This window comes from Polyodon spathula, chromosome 9 (genome assembly GCF_017654505.1).
Source record: "Polyodon spathula isolate WHYD16114869_AA chromosome 9, ASM1765450v1, whole genome shotgun sequence".
Taxonomy (NCBI): Eukaryota; Metazoa; Chordata; class Actinopteri; order Acipenseriformes; family Polyodontidae; genus Polyodon; species Polyodon spathula.
Genome location: NC_054542.1, coordinates 50,136,497 through 50,153,774, shown reverse-complemented (window position 1 = coordinate 50,153,774; position 17,278 = coordinate 50,136,497). Strand labels below are relative to the sequence as shown.

General features: G+C 46.8%; 1 protein-coding gene across 1 annotated transcript; it reads right to left on the bottom strand.

Moving 5' to 3' along the window:
• Positions 1–1,571: 1,571 nt before the first annotated feature.
• Positions 1,572–16,402, bottom strand: LOC121321000 (trifunctional purine biosynthetic protein adenosine-3-like). The gene is made up of 22 exons (XM_041259887.1): positions 16,282–16,402; positions 13,901–14,049; positions 12,448–12,543; positions 11,924–12,098; positions 11,534–11,645; positions 10,860–10,928; positions 10,284–10,409; positions 9,982–10,069; positions 9,734–9,819; positions 8,994–9,162; positions 8,554–8,785; positions 8,292–8,386; positions 7,998–8,107; positions 7,615–7,813; positions 6,930–7,181; positions 6,496–6,648; positions 5,601–5,804; positions 4,832–4,981; positions 4,026–4,156; positions 3,201–3,342; positions 2,893–3,008; positions 1,572–2,344 (listed from the first exon to the last, which is right to left on the bottom strand). Exons 1-22 carry the CDS (start codon positions 16,383–16,385, stop codon positions 2,156–2,158), a joined length of 3,147 nt encoding a protein of 1,048 aa, XP_041115821.1. The 5' UTR covers positions 16,386–16,402; the 3' UTR covers positions 1,572–2,155.
• Between the last annotated feature and the right edge of the window lie 876 nt (positions 16,403–17,278).

Below are 17,278 nucleotides of genomic sequence, written 5' to 3'. Positions count from 1 at the left end.
TCTTTCTGAATGAGGAGGGTCATGTTTCTGGTGATGCTGGGGCTCGCAGGTGATGCATTAGACACTCAATTCTAGCTTTGCTTTGGTCTTGTATGTACCATACATCTTTATCTGTGTTTATTAAGAAAACATTTCCACTGAGTGAAAATCAGTGGTGAAAATAAAGCAGCTCTCTTGTTTCTGTTAGCTGTGACTGCTGAAAGCCTGTCTCAGTGAAGCCACAGCAGCGCTGCTGTGTGTTTCAGTTTTGCACACATCTTATTGTATGTGCTTTTTCCGGGCATCACAAACGTTTTCCAGGGTGCGTTAATTCATTTTTTGAGCATAATCATTCAATTGTGATGGAAAGTCAGTTTTCCGATATATCCTGTTAGTGTTAATAACCATTGAGATCTTTTCTTCAAGACCCTGTGCAGTGGAAACGAAACAAGCTTTTATCTGTTCCATGAGATAGTGACCAGAGAAGAAATGGCAGGAGGGACTCCACTACACACAGTGATTAGTGTGGGGTGCACAATACCCAACGCTATGCAGATTTAATTTTAATCATTCCCATAAGTCTTATGAGGTTTGCAATAATTAGTATGTTGCTAAATTCTCCCAATACATATTTTGGATCTATATTCATGGGAATGATAAACTGAAACCCAAAACAATTAAAATCAGGTATCTACATAAAAATCTCTGGAATGAGTCATTTCTAGTTCAGTAGTAGGAGTGAGAGTGGAGCAAACCCAAGGCATCCATTTACTCCTATTGTTTACAACCCTACTGCAGACTTCAGTTATTACAATCGCTTATTGTCATCATAAGAGTACACCCTGCATATTACATACTTCTTTCTAACACAGTATAGCAGAATGCACTGTAGGGAAGAATGGCCTTAGATATGCTTAAACATACAGGTTGATCAATGTGTTTGAAATAAACTAACAGCAGGTAATGCAACTGCAGCAGTTTATTGTAGAATAGAACATGCAGAGTGGAATGTGTATCAAACACAGACTAAGCAAGAAAACAGAGCGATGATCTCCTGTCAGGTCACGAGGAGAGACACTGACTCGGGATTTCTGTGCAGTCTGTGTTTAGCAGAAGTGGGTAAAACATTTTCACACTTACAGTACATCGATAAGAAGTTAGCCATGTTTCATGACATATCAATTGCCTACATGACTTTATCCAGTATCACACTGAGCAAATGTAATTAAGAACATAAGAAAGTTTACAAACGAGAGGAGGAGGCCATTCGGCCCATCTTGCTTGTTTGGTTGTTAGTAGCTTATTGATCCCAAAATCTCATCAAGCAGCATCTTGAAGGATTCCAGGGTGTCAGCTTCAACAACATTACTGGGGAGTTGATTCTAGACCCTCATTCCGATAACTACACATGGAAGTTAAACAACAACGCAGCACCCCCAGGATATGAGAATGAGACCAGCATGGCCAGAGGTTGCAAGTGTGGTATTGAATGTAATACTGTACACCACCTCAAATGGGATTTTACACAGAATACAGTAGAGCAGAAACTAAACACACAATGAAAAAGTATGTGTATGAATCGAAGCATTGCATGCAGTGAAAGGGTTCATCTTTACTACACAACACCAGTAACAGAACTAAAGTAATACAATCAAAAGACAATAATCTGAAGTGTACCATCTCAATGAAGCTGAAACCTCAACAAGGCAGCCAGGTCAGTATCAGTGACGTTTAGCATGTAGTTTATATAACCCAGTAAACATGAAATCACACAGTAGCAAATGCAGCTTTAAAAATAACTGGAATGAAAAGGATAATATATCTTCAACAAAACCCACGATCAAAACACAAGGAGAGAATACCTGAATACAGCTTAGCAGAGTATGAACACAACACCTCAAAGGGTCAGGTCTCCATCAACCAGAAACCAAAAAGTAATTGGAGTGAGTGAGTGCGTTCTTGGAATTATTCTGTATGGGTCCCACAGCAAACAGAGTGTCACTTAATGAAGCCACAATCCCGCTCCAGCTCTGATCCCGGGATGAGATGTAAACAGTTCCATGTTGGTACTGCGAGGCTATTCCAGTGGATCTTGTGGGTATTTGGAGGCTGGTCTAGTGCTGCTCCTGGCTGTTCCAGTGGATCTTGTTGGTATTTGGAGGCTGGTCTAGTGCTGCTACTGGCTGTTCCAGTGGATCTTGTTGTCCTCTCCAAGCCGCACAGTGCCACTAGCCACCAGCTCCAGAGCGGCAGGGAAAGCTCGATGCTCTGCCTCCTTCACCCGCTCCGATAGGCTGTCCTCTGTGTCACCCACCATCACTGGCACCGCCTCCTGGACAATGATGGCTCCTGCATCAACTTCCTCCTGCAGGGAGAGGCCGCCAGTCTCCTGATTATCTACAAGGCAGGTCTGAATCTGCAGTGCTCTGATCATAACCAAGTCTGCACACTGCAACTCTACACTTACTCAACCTGGGCTGTTCTGAGACTTACTACATGAGGGTTTGCATGCAAAAGCAAATGGACGTTTTCAAAAGAGGAGTAAAACAAAAGTAATGGAACAAAATCTAGCAAGAATCTCCTTGCAACAATAATGTAACTGCTTATTTCTGTACTCAGGCTGCTTCTTGCTAGTTTTATACCACAATAACCTTTTACTCCTCTCACTCGCTTCACAATAGGGCCGAAGTTCTCAAAATCCTATTCTGTTAAAATCAGCATCTTGTAAATCATTCTTAAGCTGCATTTCAGCAGTTCATTCTGGCCTGAACTTATGTTTCTTTGTTCTCTAGTGCATGTCTACCTGGATGGAACGAACAAAACCCAGGACTGGCATCACAGAGAATAGTAAATAACACATTTAAATTCATGACAAAACAGATAATATTTTCACACAAAATAAATTCCACTTACAGCTACGAAATGCACAGTGCAGCCCGAGACCCGAACCCCAGCCTGCAGGACCTGTCTGTGAGCATTCACCCCCTTGAAGGAGGGTAGCAGGGAGGGGTGAACATTCAGCAGTTTACCTGAAACGAGACACAGCAATCAAATCCCTACACTCCCAGCCACCCAACCACTGCACACTTATCAACCAAAGTATAGAATACATCATGCTGTGCTACATGGTGCCCAAAGAGCTGCCCAGAGTCTGTGCCAGAGGACAGAACCACCCATCAAAGAGCTGCCCAGAGTAAGTACCAGAGGACTGGAAACCGTACCACTCCACTTCCTGACGAAGGGGCCGCTGAGGATCCTCATGAAGCCGGCGAGACACACCACCTCCACACTGAACTCCTCCAAGACCCGCTCGATGGTGCTGTCAAACTCAGCACGGCTCCCGTACTGCTTGTGATCCACGACCTGCCAGGACACAAGAAACGAGTACTGCAATAGTCACAGACACACCTGGAAACGTGACCTGCATGGATGCCAGAATTTCTTGGTCCACCCCTGGACTAAGAGAATCCCCCAGCCCGTGCGAATGAGAAGCCTGCTACCTGGTCGCTCCCTGGAGGTACAGACACTTTGCTGCTCAGTATGCTGATCAGGGGCTCTTTCTCCAGTTAGAGTTGTGATCATTTTAATTACCAGCTGAAGAAACTCGGGGATATCTCTGAAGCCAACAGAGTCCACATGTGTGCGTGTATGAATTAACCAGATCTGCAAGCTTGACATGCACTCACTCCAATGCTTGAGTGTTACTACAGTATTCCAAAGGTCACTGCACTTGAGATCCACTCTGGTATTATCGCCCGCTGATGGGAAATGTCTTGCCTAAGTGGACTGCACTACAGATGCTTGAGCATGCTCTTACATTCACCACAAAGACGGCAGCTTGAAACGAGGGTCGTGCGTCTCCCAACAGTAAATACCCCTGGTTTGCTGTCATTTTTAATGCACGTAAAAACAACTACTAAGAAATCCACACTTCTCTCACACAGTTCCAATCTTGAAAATGTACAGAGTGAATCGTATTTGTTAACAGAAAGCAGCGGTGTGCAACAGCCTCTCACGCTGCAGGCAGGCCAGCAACAGACACTGACCCTAGTCTGGATCCCTGCCAGTGCTGCCTTCTTCAGCCCCTCCACCCCAGGCCGGTTGGAGATGACCAGGACGATCTCGGCGGAGCTCCACGGCTTCTTCACCTGCTCAATCAGGGCCTGCAGGTTTGTGCCTGCAAGTCAGCGGACATCACTGGTTAGAACTGCACTCCACTCCAGGAAAATGGTTTCAAAAGGTACACTGGAGAGGTTAGTGTTGCTTCTCTGTGAAGAACTGTCCCCTGCCAAAGTGTCTCCCACACGGTTTTAAACTGATAGAAGCCAAATACTGTCTTTGCTGAAATTGTGGCTCTACGCAATGAGCAATTTATTAAAGCCAGTATCACCTCCATTACAATACCTGCAAGATGTAAGGGCCTTGCTCTGCTGTTCTCCATCTCCATGGATCACTTGAAATACCTCTCAGTACATGAACTGCTTGGTTTAATGCTCAATCTGTCGCTTTCAGGACATGGTTTATTGAGTCAATTAAAACGCTATTTTAAAATGTTGGTAAAATGCCTGCTGCAATGGGAAGTGTAGACAGTAAATGAAAAAGAAAAGACCCTCCAAGAGGAGGTCGGTTGTCATCTGGTGCCCTGCTGCGAATCAGAAACCTCGTCAATCTGAACTGCCATTCATTCAGGTTCTATAGTATGGTAATATACTGCAATCGAAAAAAAATAAACACCAGCCCCGAGAGGTATGGTAAAGCATAACAAAAAAAACACATGACAAACCAGGGTATAGTGTAAGCATATAGTAAGAGCAAAATGACTGAAGCAGACTAAGGGCCCATCCCTACACACCTGTTCCTGAGATGAGGACAGCCACCCTGGCTCTGCGCTGGGGGGCACAGTCCTGTGGGGCTCCACTTTGAAGGCCAGTGCTCACAGGGGTCCCCCTGGAGCCAGACTGCAGAGAGCGGAGGAGATTCCGGATCAACACCCTCTCCCCGCCTGTAAAAACACAAGGGGATCAATCCTGGATCCCTACACCTCAGGAGGTGTCCCTCCTGCACCATTCCTTTCCAATCCTGAATCACAGAGTAATGATCTGAACAGCAGCCTCTCTCCATACTGCAGCGAAACAGTGGAAAGGGGTCCGGTGCAGAGAGGGATTCAGAGTTACAGTGAGCCCCTGTAGCTCTGCCATTCCCATCACGCACACATCGGATACAAGGCACTGCTGCTGCTGCTGCTTGCAGCTACACGGAAGCTGCTGGAGAAACCAGCTCCACCCGCATGGCATTCCTTTCAAAAACACTACAAATCACTTGGAACCCTTCGATTGGATTGAACTGTTAATGTCCAAGCTCTGAAACAAGAACACTCTCTTTAGTGATACAAATGCTGCACTGTTGTGCACGCACAAAGGATTTAGATCAACCCAATAATAAAAGCTAGAATAGCCAATGCTAAATGTTAATGTTACATTTGAAACTGCGTAAATGTTGGCTGCAGCCCTGTTCCCAGATACTTAGAGCTGAAATCTTGATTTCCCAACTAAAGTGATTTCCTAACTAAATTGGATGCATTTCCAGAGGCCTCCTCATGGCTCTGTGTGGACAGCACTGACCTGGCTGCTGCAGCGTCACTGTTCCTATGACCCACGCCTCCTCGTGGTTCTTCAATTCTCTCAGAACCTCGTCTGCGGCCTCGCACCCCACCACCAGCACGCTGCCCAGCCCACAGTTAAAGGTGCGCCCCATCTCTTCCTCAGAGAGCTGGCCCTCTCGCTGCAGCCAGGAGAACACCTCCGGAATCTTCCACAGAGAGGCGTCTGCAACAGGACACAGAGCAACACACTTACACCTTGCACTCCCTGCCAGAGCTGCAGCGCGAGGCCGGGCACTAGCACCCTCGCACTCCCTGCCAGAGCTGCAGTGCGAGGCCGGGCACTAGCACCCTCGCACTCCCTGCCAGAGCTGCAGCGCGAGGCCGGGCACTAGCACATTCACACCTTGCACACTGCACTAGTCACAAAGCTGGAGCTAATGAGCAACTTTCTCATCTTGATGGTCATCGCACAACTTTTCTTTGTAAATAACACTCATTCATCTTTTTATGAAGGCCATAGAGGGCATGACATGTGGGAAGAGAACTGCTCTGATCAGACAAATCATAAAACAGACTGGGGGTAGGAATCAAACTCTCAGGATTGAAGCTTTTATGAATAGTGCTGGTTTGTGCAAGACAATGAAACAGTGTTCATTACATTCAGACCACGATTAATCATACAAAACCAGACCTGCTAAATACCACCAAAGCTGTGATTTGAGACATTACATGCGACTGCTAACCAGCTCTATAGAGAACTCCTCTCGCCATTCGGATCCCTCCCATTCAAATCTGGAGATCTCCCTCTAATGGGACCAGCGCTCTACATAGACTGTTTTGAACAGAGGGATCCCACTGCCTGTGGGTAGGTTACAGCTAGCCACGTCTACACCTGCCTCTGCAGCCGTTCTTACCCAAGTCCACTGCCAGGGGTTTGGGGAGAACCCTGGGGATGTTCTCCAAGAGCCCGCCCCCTGTGATGTGGGCGTACGCCTTCACTGCTCCGCTACGCAGGATTGGCTGAAGCAGCTTGCTGTAGATCTTGGTTGGAGTGAGAAGCACCTCCCCTGTGAACAATAAACAAACTGGTTCAACAGAGCAGTGCAACACAACCCCCTCTCCTTAAACGGGGCAAAAGCCAAGGGTTACCGCAAACCTGATAATTTGTCTGCAGATCAGGGATGGAAATACGTTTCCTATTGCATAGCAGTTTCTCCCATTCCAGGTTTTACTATGCGCTTCATTAGCCACAGTGTGTCTTATTAAACTCATAGCAAAACCAGGACTGGATCAAACTGCTGCTCACTCTACAGGGTACAGAGGTGCAAGTTCAAGCAGCAAGTCTTACCTACAGTCTGGCCGACAGCCCCGAACGGTGCTGGGGAGGAGTACTGCAGGCAGGCCCGCTGCAGCACCTTGCGGACCAGGCTGAATCCGTTGCTGTGGACCCCGGAGGAGGCGATCCCCAGGATCAGGTCTCCGGCGGCGATGGAGTCGAGGCGCGGGAGCATCCTGTCTCTTTCCACCGCACCCACCGCGAAGCCAGCCAGGTCGTACTCCCCTGGGGGGTACACCCCCGGCATCTCGGCAGTCTCGCCCCCTGGGGGACAAGCAGGGCAGTGCAGTCAGAAAACATTACTCAGCTTTCAGAAGAGGTGTCTGGGCATTAAGTGATCCCAAAAACTCAAGAAAGCAGCTAAGAGATACAACATTTACAAATCTTGGTTAATATAATTACTGGTATGTGTGAATGATCACATTTCCTATTGGATTCACTTAGAAGTAAACATGAATTTAGCAAACACTCAATACTCATTGTCTGTATTTTAAAAGTTAATTTAGTGCAGGGGATTGTTCACTTCCAAGCAAATAGCCACTCATTTGTGTGAATATGTAATCACATTGCGATTTACTCTTGGTATAAATTCTAGCTCCAGATACAATTACAAGTTTCATGAAGTCTTTACAGTTTATTAAACACACCATAATTGCAGCAGGATGTGCGATACCTGGTCCTGCTGTCTGCCACTCACCCAGCAATGCACAGCCGGCTGTTTTGCAGGCCTCAGCGATGCCAGCGATGACTGAGGAAGCCACGTCCACATCCAGCCTCCCGCACGAGAAGTAATCGAGGAAGAAGAGAGGCTCTGCCCCCTGCGCCAGGATGTCATTCACACACATAGCCACCAGGTCCTGTCCCAGAGTGTCGTGCTTGTTACACTCCTGTGCGATCTGTAACACGAGAGAGAAGCAGAGACATCATGATAAAGATCTGCACCCCGAGAGAGGGAGAAAGAGAGGAAAGAGAGAGAGAAGCAGAGACAGCACGACAGAAATCTTCACCCCAAGAGACAGAAGCAGAGCTGGGTTCATCTGCATTTGTTATTATGTAGCGTATAACCACCGCTTTGCTTACCTTCAGCTTGGTGCCCACTCCATCAGTCCCAGACACCAGGATAGGGTCTACATATCCTGCTGCTTTCAGGTCAAACAGGCCTGCAAAACCTCCAAGCTCAGCACTGCACCCTGCAGGATGAGAGGGGACATAACAGCCAACAATAACTGTAGGACTCAACCAAGCAAGGAGAGAAGCGGATCTTTGCTCTGAAACGCGACTATCCTGCTTGTGTTTTTGGGGAACAGTATTTCAATTTGCCATGGTTTACATAATTTAAAAAAAGACACCGCTGTCATGTTTGCATGTGGTTACCTTTCCGGGCAGTGGCTGCGGCCAGGGGTTTGATCAGGTCAACAAGAGTGTTCCCCGCAGCGATGTCCACTCCACTGTCTTTGTAGGTCAGTGCACTGGGTTTGGGTAGAATGACAAACTAGTAAATAAACCAACACTGAAATGAAACCATCAGGCTGAAGCCGGCATGGTTTAAATGCTGTAGTTTTTAACTCCAGCAGCGACTATCAAGAGCAGGCTTGCTGCGGAGTCAGCTCAGGTACCCCGGACCAGTCAGACGCACCGTGGCTGCTGGAGGAAGGCGATGGCCCGGTGCCCAATGTCTCTGCGGTAGACGGCCCCCTGGAACTGCACGCTGGCCACACCTTTGTTGGCGTTCTGAAGTGCGGTGGGCAGGTCGCGGTCGACAGCGGTGACGGTCAGCACTCTGCCTCCGCTGGTCAGCACCCTGCCCTTCTTCAACATGGTGCCAGCATGGAACACCTGCAGCCCCAGCTCCTTCGCTCGAGACAGGCCTGCCAAAGAGGGAGGAGAGCCACAGTGCTGCTCAGTTTATCATCTGCACTTTCTTAATATTTATTGAGTGTGTAAGCGCAACACTAATATGCTTCCCTAATCTCACTGAAACAAAAAAACAAAAATGACTTGTCAGTCAATTTTTGATGGATTTTAGCTGCCAAATGTTTTGTATAACAAGTCTGTCACATTAAAGACAATGCATACCAGTGATCTCAATGCCCTTCTTATAGTCTCCTGGATACCCTCCACTCGCCATCACCACAGTAACAGCAGCGCTGTTCTCCTGCCAGGTGGGGGCGCTCAATGCTAGTCTCCCCTGCAGCGTGTCCTGGATCACTTGGTACAGGTCGCTCTTCAGCAGGGGCAGCAGTACCTGAAACAGCAGGAACAGACACACTGAAGCTCCTGCTATCTGCAGCACACAGTGCTCCCTAAAAGTTTCCTTGTATGACTAACTCTGTCTTCTGTTATATAGAGCAAACACTGATGCTGCAAGTGTAGCACATTTTAATAGTGGGGTGACAGTATCACCAGGACTGGTGCTTCTGTATTTCATGATTCTGAAGAGAGAAGGGCTGTGGGCTGTTGCAGAGAAGAGCCTTGCCTCCCCACAAGGACTGAGGAGCAGCAATCGCTGATCTCTCCTGAATCAGAGCTTCCCCAGACACCCCAGTGATAGACACTGCTCTGGAGGGGGTTCTAATTATTCGTCCAGCCCCTGTATGCAGACATTGGAAGTTTATTTTTGCATAAACAGCAACATAGACCCCTTACCATGGCTTTATATATACAAATTAAAGTATTTAAAATTGTAGGCGTGACAAACAGACTCAAACTCTCAAGGATTTTACTGATGAACATTGAACGCTTTTTATCACAGTTGAGTAACTGGCAGCATGCTCACATCAGTGAATACGCACACACGCCCCCCAGCCTTCACTTACCTGGCACTCCGGGTCTCCGAACCTGCAGTTATACTCCAGCACCCGGGGCCCGTCCCGGGTCAGCATCAGCCCTGCATACAGAACCCCTGCAGACAGGAACACCACACACCGCTTACAGGCTGTTCAACACCATGGGACCTCACCAAGTGAGATGAGGGCTCAGACTGTCCCTCAGGCCTCAGCTTTGTTAGTCGTTTTGAGAAGGTTTCTAATTTTGCAGAAGGTGGGGGGCAATTTAGGAGACTCACCAATATAGGGGCTCCCCTCCTGCCTCATCCCGTCCACAGTTTTCTGCAATACCGTCTCTCTGATCTTCTGAAGCAAATCCTCCGAAACCTGAGAAAGGATGCTGAGAGTTAAAAAAAAAAAAAGGAAGACCACTGCCCTCATCATACCCTGAACGTCCCTCTCTGAACACTCTTAGACATCATGTCTTGAACACACTGACCCTCTCTCTCTGAACAGTAACGATGTTGAGCACTAGTGTAAACACTCCCAGCACAGACAGCTGGTTTGCTCAGGGCCTGCAGCTCAAGCTGGCTCTTTGTACCTGTGGAGTGGGGCAGTACGCCCCCATGCCCCCTGTATTGGGGCCCAGGTCTCCATCCAGGAGCCGCTTGTGGTCTTGTGCAGGAGGCATCGGGGCCACAGTGCAGCCGTCGCTGAAACATAGGCACTGAGACAGAGACAGAGACAGAGAGAGAGTCATTAACACCAGAGTCCTGCAGCATCCTCACTGGTGTACTGCACGAGGGGGAATGCAAACATGTTTACAGTAGACCGGAGTGGCCAGCACTGCCCTTCCACTCCTGATCCAGCCCTGTTTTTGACTGACCCAATGAAACCTGCCTCCAGACCCTGCAGTAGTTCATGATCTCATTGTACCTGTTAAACATGGTGCAGATTAGCCCTCCAGGACTGGGATTGGACACCCCTCTTACGGACCCAGGGACACTTGTCAGAGCTGCCAGTGCACAGAGCTGTAAGGAATTGCTTAGTGAACATGGCCCGGATTGAGAAAGCCCCCTCTTTGACCTGTCCTGCTCCACAGCACTAATAGCGATGAAGCTAAAAGCAGGCAGGGAACAAAAGCAATAAAGAGAAGTGCAATAAAGAAAGAGCTCACCGAAACCTCCTCTCCTTCCAGCAGCTCCTCCACCACCACCGTCTCCCCTGCAGCTCCGAACGTCTTGTCCTGCGCCCAGCGAGGAAGAGAGAGACACGCTTGATTAGGAACCTCACTGCTTTCACCCCCAATCAGCTAGCAGACAGCGCTGCCCCCCTCCCCCTCTATCCCCAGGTTTCCACTGCCTCATCAGACATGCCTGCTGGTCACCCGTGCAGCGGGTTCCACAATGTTCCAAGCAGTTTAATGCAGTTTCTTCTCAAATGATTGCTTACATGTCAGCAGTGATCTAACTCGGTTGTAAGTGTGTAGACCAGTGGAGACAGACTAAAAACACACGTGGGGATTATAGGGGAACAACTGGACAGAGGTTTTCATTGGATTGTTTTTAACCTCTATAGAACACATTGCAAGACATACTATATGATGTTAAAAAGCAAAGCTCCAATAAGACAGGTGGAGCACGTATCCAAACCAACAATAAATCCCATTTGCTGCTGTTGGTCCTGTATCCCGATGCACACCTCTAACATGAAAGTAAGTAACAGGAGTCTTATACACACGGTTTCTCATTCCCACCACTCTCATTGCCTTTAGGCCAATAGCACATTGAAACGACGCGGTGTGCTGCTGTGTAAAGCCCTGCAGTGCAGACCAGTCTGCCGAGCTCCCACCTGCATTATGTCCCACACTGCCCTGCACGCCTGCTCCTTGTCCTCTGCCACGATCACTCCTTTCCCTGCAGCCAGACCGCTCGCCTTCACCACCAGAGCCTGGAACTCAGCGCTGAGACACAGACAGCACAGTTCAGAGGCATGGGAATGAGACTCCCATTGCACAGCACTGCGATCCGTTCCTGCTTTTACTAGGAGTTTAATAATGTACATGAGCTTGTTACCTATAAATCAAGCTCGATGTAGAACCTGGAATGGGTGAAGCCGCTATGCAACAGGTGTCTTATTTCCATCCCTGCAGATCTAGGATTAGTCGTTCATTTTAATGGACAGCATTAGCATGCACCTTGACCCTAGGGTCCCCAGGAGAGGGCTCTGGAGTGCCAGTACCTCTGGATGAAGCTGCAGGCTTCCTGAGGGTCAGTGAAGGATCTCCAGCGGGCCGTGGGGATGCCGTGGCGGTCCATGAACTCCTTGGAGAAACTCTTACTGGCCTCCAGCTGGGCTGCCTTTGCAGAGGGTCCGAAACAACAGACCCCCGCCGCAGTGAGGTCATCCACCATCCCTGCAGAGGGGCTCAAACCATCAGCACAACAGCAATCTCTGACACCGTCAAGCACCATGCACTGCTTAAAGTGGAATGGTAGCATGTTACGAGGAGGTTGTTTAACGAAGTTACACAGCAAGGGACTTATTCTTAACTAATCATGTCAAACAGATAGTTAGTTTAAATGGGAAGTCCCTCATAATAAGTCTCTTTCTGCATTAGCATCTACTGCAAACACATCTGTTGATCACACGGTTAGTGGTTGGGCATTAGCGGTGCATGAGAGAACCCGAAATGCACACTGTTGGAAAGGGGGCTGTCTCTTTGCTGGTTACTGCAGGTTAGTGAAGGGAATCAGAATCTGTACCTGCAGCCAGAGGTGCTTCCGGCCCCACCACCACCAGCCCCACATTGTGATCCTTGCAGTACTGAGCCAGGATGGAGTGGTTACTTACTGACACGGCTGAGAGGGAGAGAGAGAGATTCTGTATCACTTTACATGCCTACATAATGAATGGAACTTGGCTGATAGAATCAGTCTTGGTTGAAGAACTAACATCTCATCCAGTCCTTCTGCACTGGCAGTAAACGCACAATATATGAATTTGTGGGACATCTTGCTTATTTTTTTTGTAAAGATTGGGACAATTGTAGCATCTATTCTGTATAAAGATCAAAGTTTGTGCACAAACTGGTAGGGGTGGTATGGAGGTTTTTTTTCCCCACTCTTGTGTTGGAAAACATGGATTGAGAATTGATTAGCAGTTTGCTACGCATGTGGACTGGCAGAGCTATACTGGTGTTCTTTTCTGAAAAGAGACTAATATTGCAGATAGCAGACTGTTTGGTTCAAATTGCATGTACTGCTTACAATTGATAGAGACCTTGTGTCTACAAGCTTCTTGCCCAGCATTGACTGCAAGCTAACGAGATAACAATGCTGTGGACCAGAAGGGGCCAGGCTCTAAGACTTTGGAATGCAAAGCATAAAGGGGCTAAAAGGCTCCCAGGGACTGGCATTGGACCCAGAGGTTCTCAGAGAGATCGAAAGAGATAATGCCACTGGGATCAAAGGGGCAGATTTATGGACCTTATTTCTCCAGGAGTGTGAAGAATGCACTGAGTTCAGAGGTTGTCACACTAGACTACACACACACACACACACTAAATGAACAGAATAATGTGTTGTACCTTGACCATTGGTTAAGTGTCAGAGAAAGGGGAGGTGGACCATCTATACAGAAGGGTATTTAATGTTGCAAACATTGTAATGATGAGTATTGTGTTTGTCCTGTACCTGGGACCAGACTCCCTGCATATCTCAATAAACCTGGCAACTGATTGAAGAAAAGGACTCTGTGCATTTTCTTGAATCTACTTAATCACCATCATTTTTTGTAAGTTACTTCAATTTGAAATGTAATTTTTCTATGCAACTCAAATGACAAAGCAGAGAATCAGCAACTCAGCACAAACAGGATTCAAACCAGACTTCCATGACTGACCACGCAGCAGTGCATTTACTTGGAGACCCTGTGGTTCAACACCTCACAATAACCTGAATATCTCTCGAGAAACCCAATCTTCTCTAAAGGTTAACAGGGAGCTCTTGGGAGGGTATCAAACACACGCAGCAGTCTAAATGCCAGTCATTAAAGGGTTAACTCCATAAGAAATAAAACCCATGGAGTCCAAGACCTCTATTCACTGCTCTGGCAAGATCTAGTCTCACAGATGGGAACCAGCGAGTCCAGTTTAAATCTGGAGGTGCTGGCACAGAGACGCACTCATAGAAGGAGGGGAGGCTCTCACCCTCTTACCCGAGTTGGAGATCTTGCCGTTGTCAGCGGTGCCGGCATTCCCAGGAGCCACCAGGACCTGCTGTACGAGAGGAGACTGGGCCAGCTTCCAGGCCAGGGAGTGCTCCCTGCCCCCGCTCCCGATGACCAAGACACGCTCCGCCATGACACTGCAAAGAGGAGTCTGCGGTCAGCCCAGCCGAGACAAACTCACATACTACCAACAAGAAAGACACGCTGCACCATCACACTGCAAAGAGGAGTCTGCAATCAGCACAGCCGAGACAAACACTCACATACTACCAACAAGAAAGACACGCTGCGCCATCACACTGCAAAGAGGAGTCTGCAATCAGCCCAGCCGAGACAAACTCACATACTACCAACAAGAAAGACACGCTGCACCATCACACTGCAAAGAGGAGTCTGCAATCAGCACAGCCGAGACAAACACTCACATACTACCAACAAGAAAGACACGCTGCACCATCACACTGCAAAGAAGAGTCTGCAATCAGCACAGCCAAGACACTCACATATTCAAACACACTGCTTGAAATGTATACAGTGCAAGCAATAGCCATGTCTATTATATAAACAACTATATGAAAAGATACCATGCAGAAGAACCAATGCATCTGAAATAAATAACTCGCATTCTAGTGCACAGCCGAGTTGCACGTTCCTGTCTTGACAGGTTATTTGGTCAACTGCTTTTTCTTTAATACAGAATTTAAGCTTTTGTTTTTCAGTTTATTCAAAATTAAATTATAATTATTACTATTACAGGGATGGAAAGAAGACTCCCATTGGATAGCAGTTTGATCTGTTCCTGGTTTGCTCCGACACACCGGAGCGTGTTACCTGTAACCCTAACTAATCAAGCTTGTGTTAAAACCTAGAATGGGGGAACCTGCGATGGGAGTCTTATTTCCATGCCAGTAACAGTTTAATTGCGAAATATTCAAACAGGAGAAAACCTAGTGAGGCCTGGCACTAGGATTTAGTAATGTCACCCCTCCCCTTCCCTCCTCCTTTTTAAAATCAATTTTAAATGCACAGAAGTAAAGAATAAATGAGTCTTCCAGACAGACCACTGCAGCATCCTGAAATGTCAGGAGTGAAATGTGAGGCTGTCCTCTGTGCAAATCGGCTGAAATTAACGATGCACAAAACCAGCAAGTCTTTATGCTAATATGAGCAGACCCCAGGATTACATGCTGGCTCACCAACGGCAAAGAGCATCTGAAACAAAAAATGCAAATCGAAACGGCAGCACTGAATTACACCCAAAACATGACCTTTACAAGAGCCTCTTTCTAATAAATACATCGGCCCCCAGGGATTTGATGGCACATAAAAGAACATATCTTATACTTAACCTGTCAGTACCATGTGAAATACAAGCAGCTTGGGTTCCTGGTGGAAAGAATCAGTCCTGCGCATGGGCCCTCTCAAATATACCCTTGTGCAACAGGGAGGAAAACAAGCCTCCTATTGCATTGCAGTTTCATCCATGCCAGGCTTTAACACAAACTTGATTAGCCACAGTATAGAGGGAACACGGAAGGGCGTCTAATTAAACATAGCGAAACCTGGAATGCATCAAACTACTGCTATGCAATAGGAGTCTTACTTTCATCATTGGAGTATGACCACAGCTTTCCTCTACTAACAGATAGTCTTGCTTAAAGCATAAAGTTGATCATTCTTGTTTGCAGATGTGTATCCAGTAGTTCTGACCCGTGACCTACTTGCCCAGCGAGTATGTCGGTTTCAAGGCATCCCCGTTTGCATCAAGCCCTGTTTTGCAACTCAAAGTCCTTCACCTCTGACAGCGCTGCACTAGCTCAGTGAAGCGCCCATTCATGCTTGGAGACCGTGCCCGATTTAAAAAGCTGCACATGGTTCCTAATTACAATTAAAACCGTCTCCTTCAGGAGAATCTCGGCACGGGTCATGTGCATTAAGTTAAACTATCCGGGTTTCATTCCTAACATCGTTGAGTAATCTGAGCGCAAAATAGTAACAGCATCAAAAAGAAACCCCCCAACGAGTTCACGACTACAGAAAACAATGTTTCTAAATACTTACAGTTCATTACAAAACTGCATTCAATCTAACAGTAGCCTAAAAACTCGCACTACCAAAACAAATAGATACCACTTTTTTTTGTAACAATTTGGTTTTATTTGATTGTAAAAAGAAGCATTTAACATAGGCCACTATTAACTTACCGAACTCTGAAAAGTAAACTGATAGAGACCGAGTTCTGCGCTAACTTGCACACGGCATGCATGCTTTTCTCCAGAAACAGAACATATATATATATATATATATATATATATATATATATATATATATATAACCGTAGCCTCTTGGCTTAACGCCTCTTACTATACCTGTATGAAGTGTGCAGCTGCAGCAGCTGTAAATTGCACGTTGCAGGTTTCTCCTCGGTGGCAGCACACAAAGACAGGGGTGCCAGACTGACTCTGATGCACATACCCGTCTCCACACCCCACGTGCGGTCAATGAAGTTACGCCGTGAACTCCACTCAGCGCCACTGTGGATGGTCGTGTTTTATTGTTTTATTATTATTATTTATTTAGTTTTATAGGTGATTTTTGAAGTTTATGCAGTTTTTGTAACTTTTGTTTAGGCGAGGCTGAAAACTTTTTTTAAAATATCATGAGAAAATGCATCATGGGATTTGTAGTTTTCTGGGATTATGATCCCAATTTTTGTTACAATAAAATAATCTCACAGTGGAGTGAAAAAACATAAAATAAGCAGTACGCACTTGTAATGGAAATCGACAGTCCCTCACATACGTGAAAAAAAAACACAACAATTGCTAAGCAGAAACGTATTATGCAAAAGCTGCACCTGTCTGCTAGAAGTCCGTTTCAATCGAGACTGTGATTGAGCGCTGATAGTGGGTGCTCGGTTGACAGGTGTTTTCGTTTCAATCGTGACTGTGATTGAGCGCTGATGGCTGGTGCTCGGTTGACAGATGTTTTCGTTTCAATCGTGACTGTGATTGAGCGCTGATGGCTGGTGCTCAGTTGACAGATGTTTTCGTTTCAATCGTGACTGATTGAGCGCTGATGGCTGGTGCTCAGTTGACAGATGTTTTCGTTTCAATCGTGACTGTGATTGAGCGCTGATGGCTGGTGCTCGGTTGACATACTTTTTGTTAATGGTACTATTTTCTTGAAACATGATAAATTACATTTAAAAATATGTAAAAGTCTGAAAACATCATAATGTACCGGATTTAAATGGGTGTTTGTCTTCTTTCTTAGCGGCAGCTGTTTAAGCATACGCGAGGAAGCGCAGTGCGCCGCCTACCACTTCTTGAAACGTACCTGAAAATGGCACTACACTTGAACACG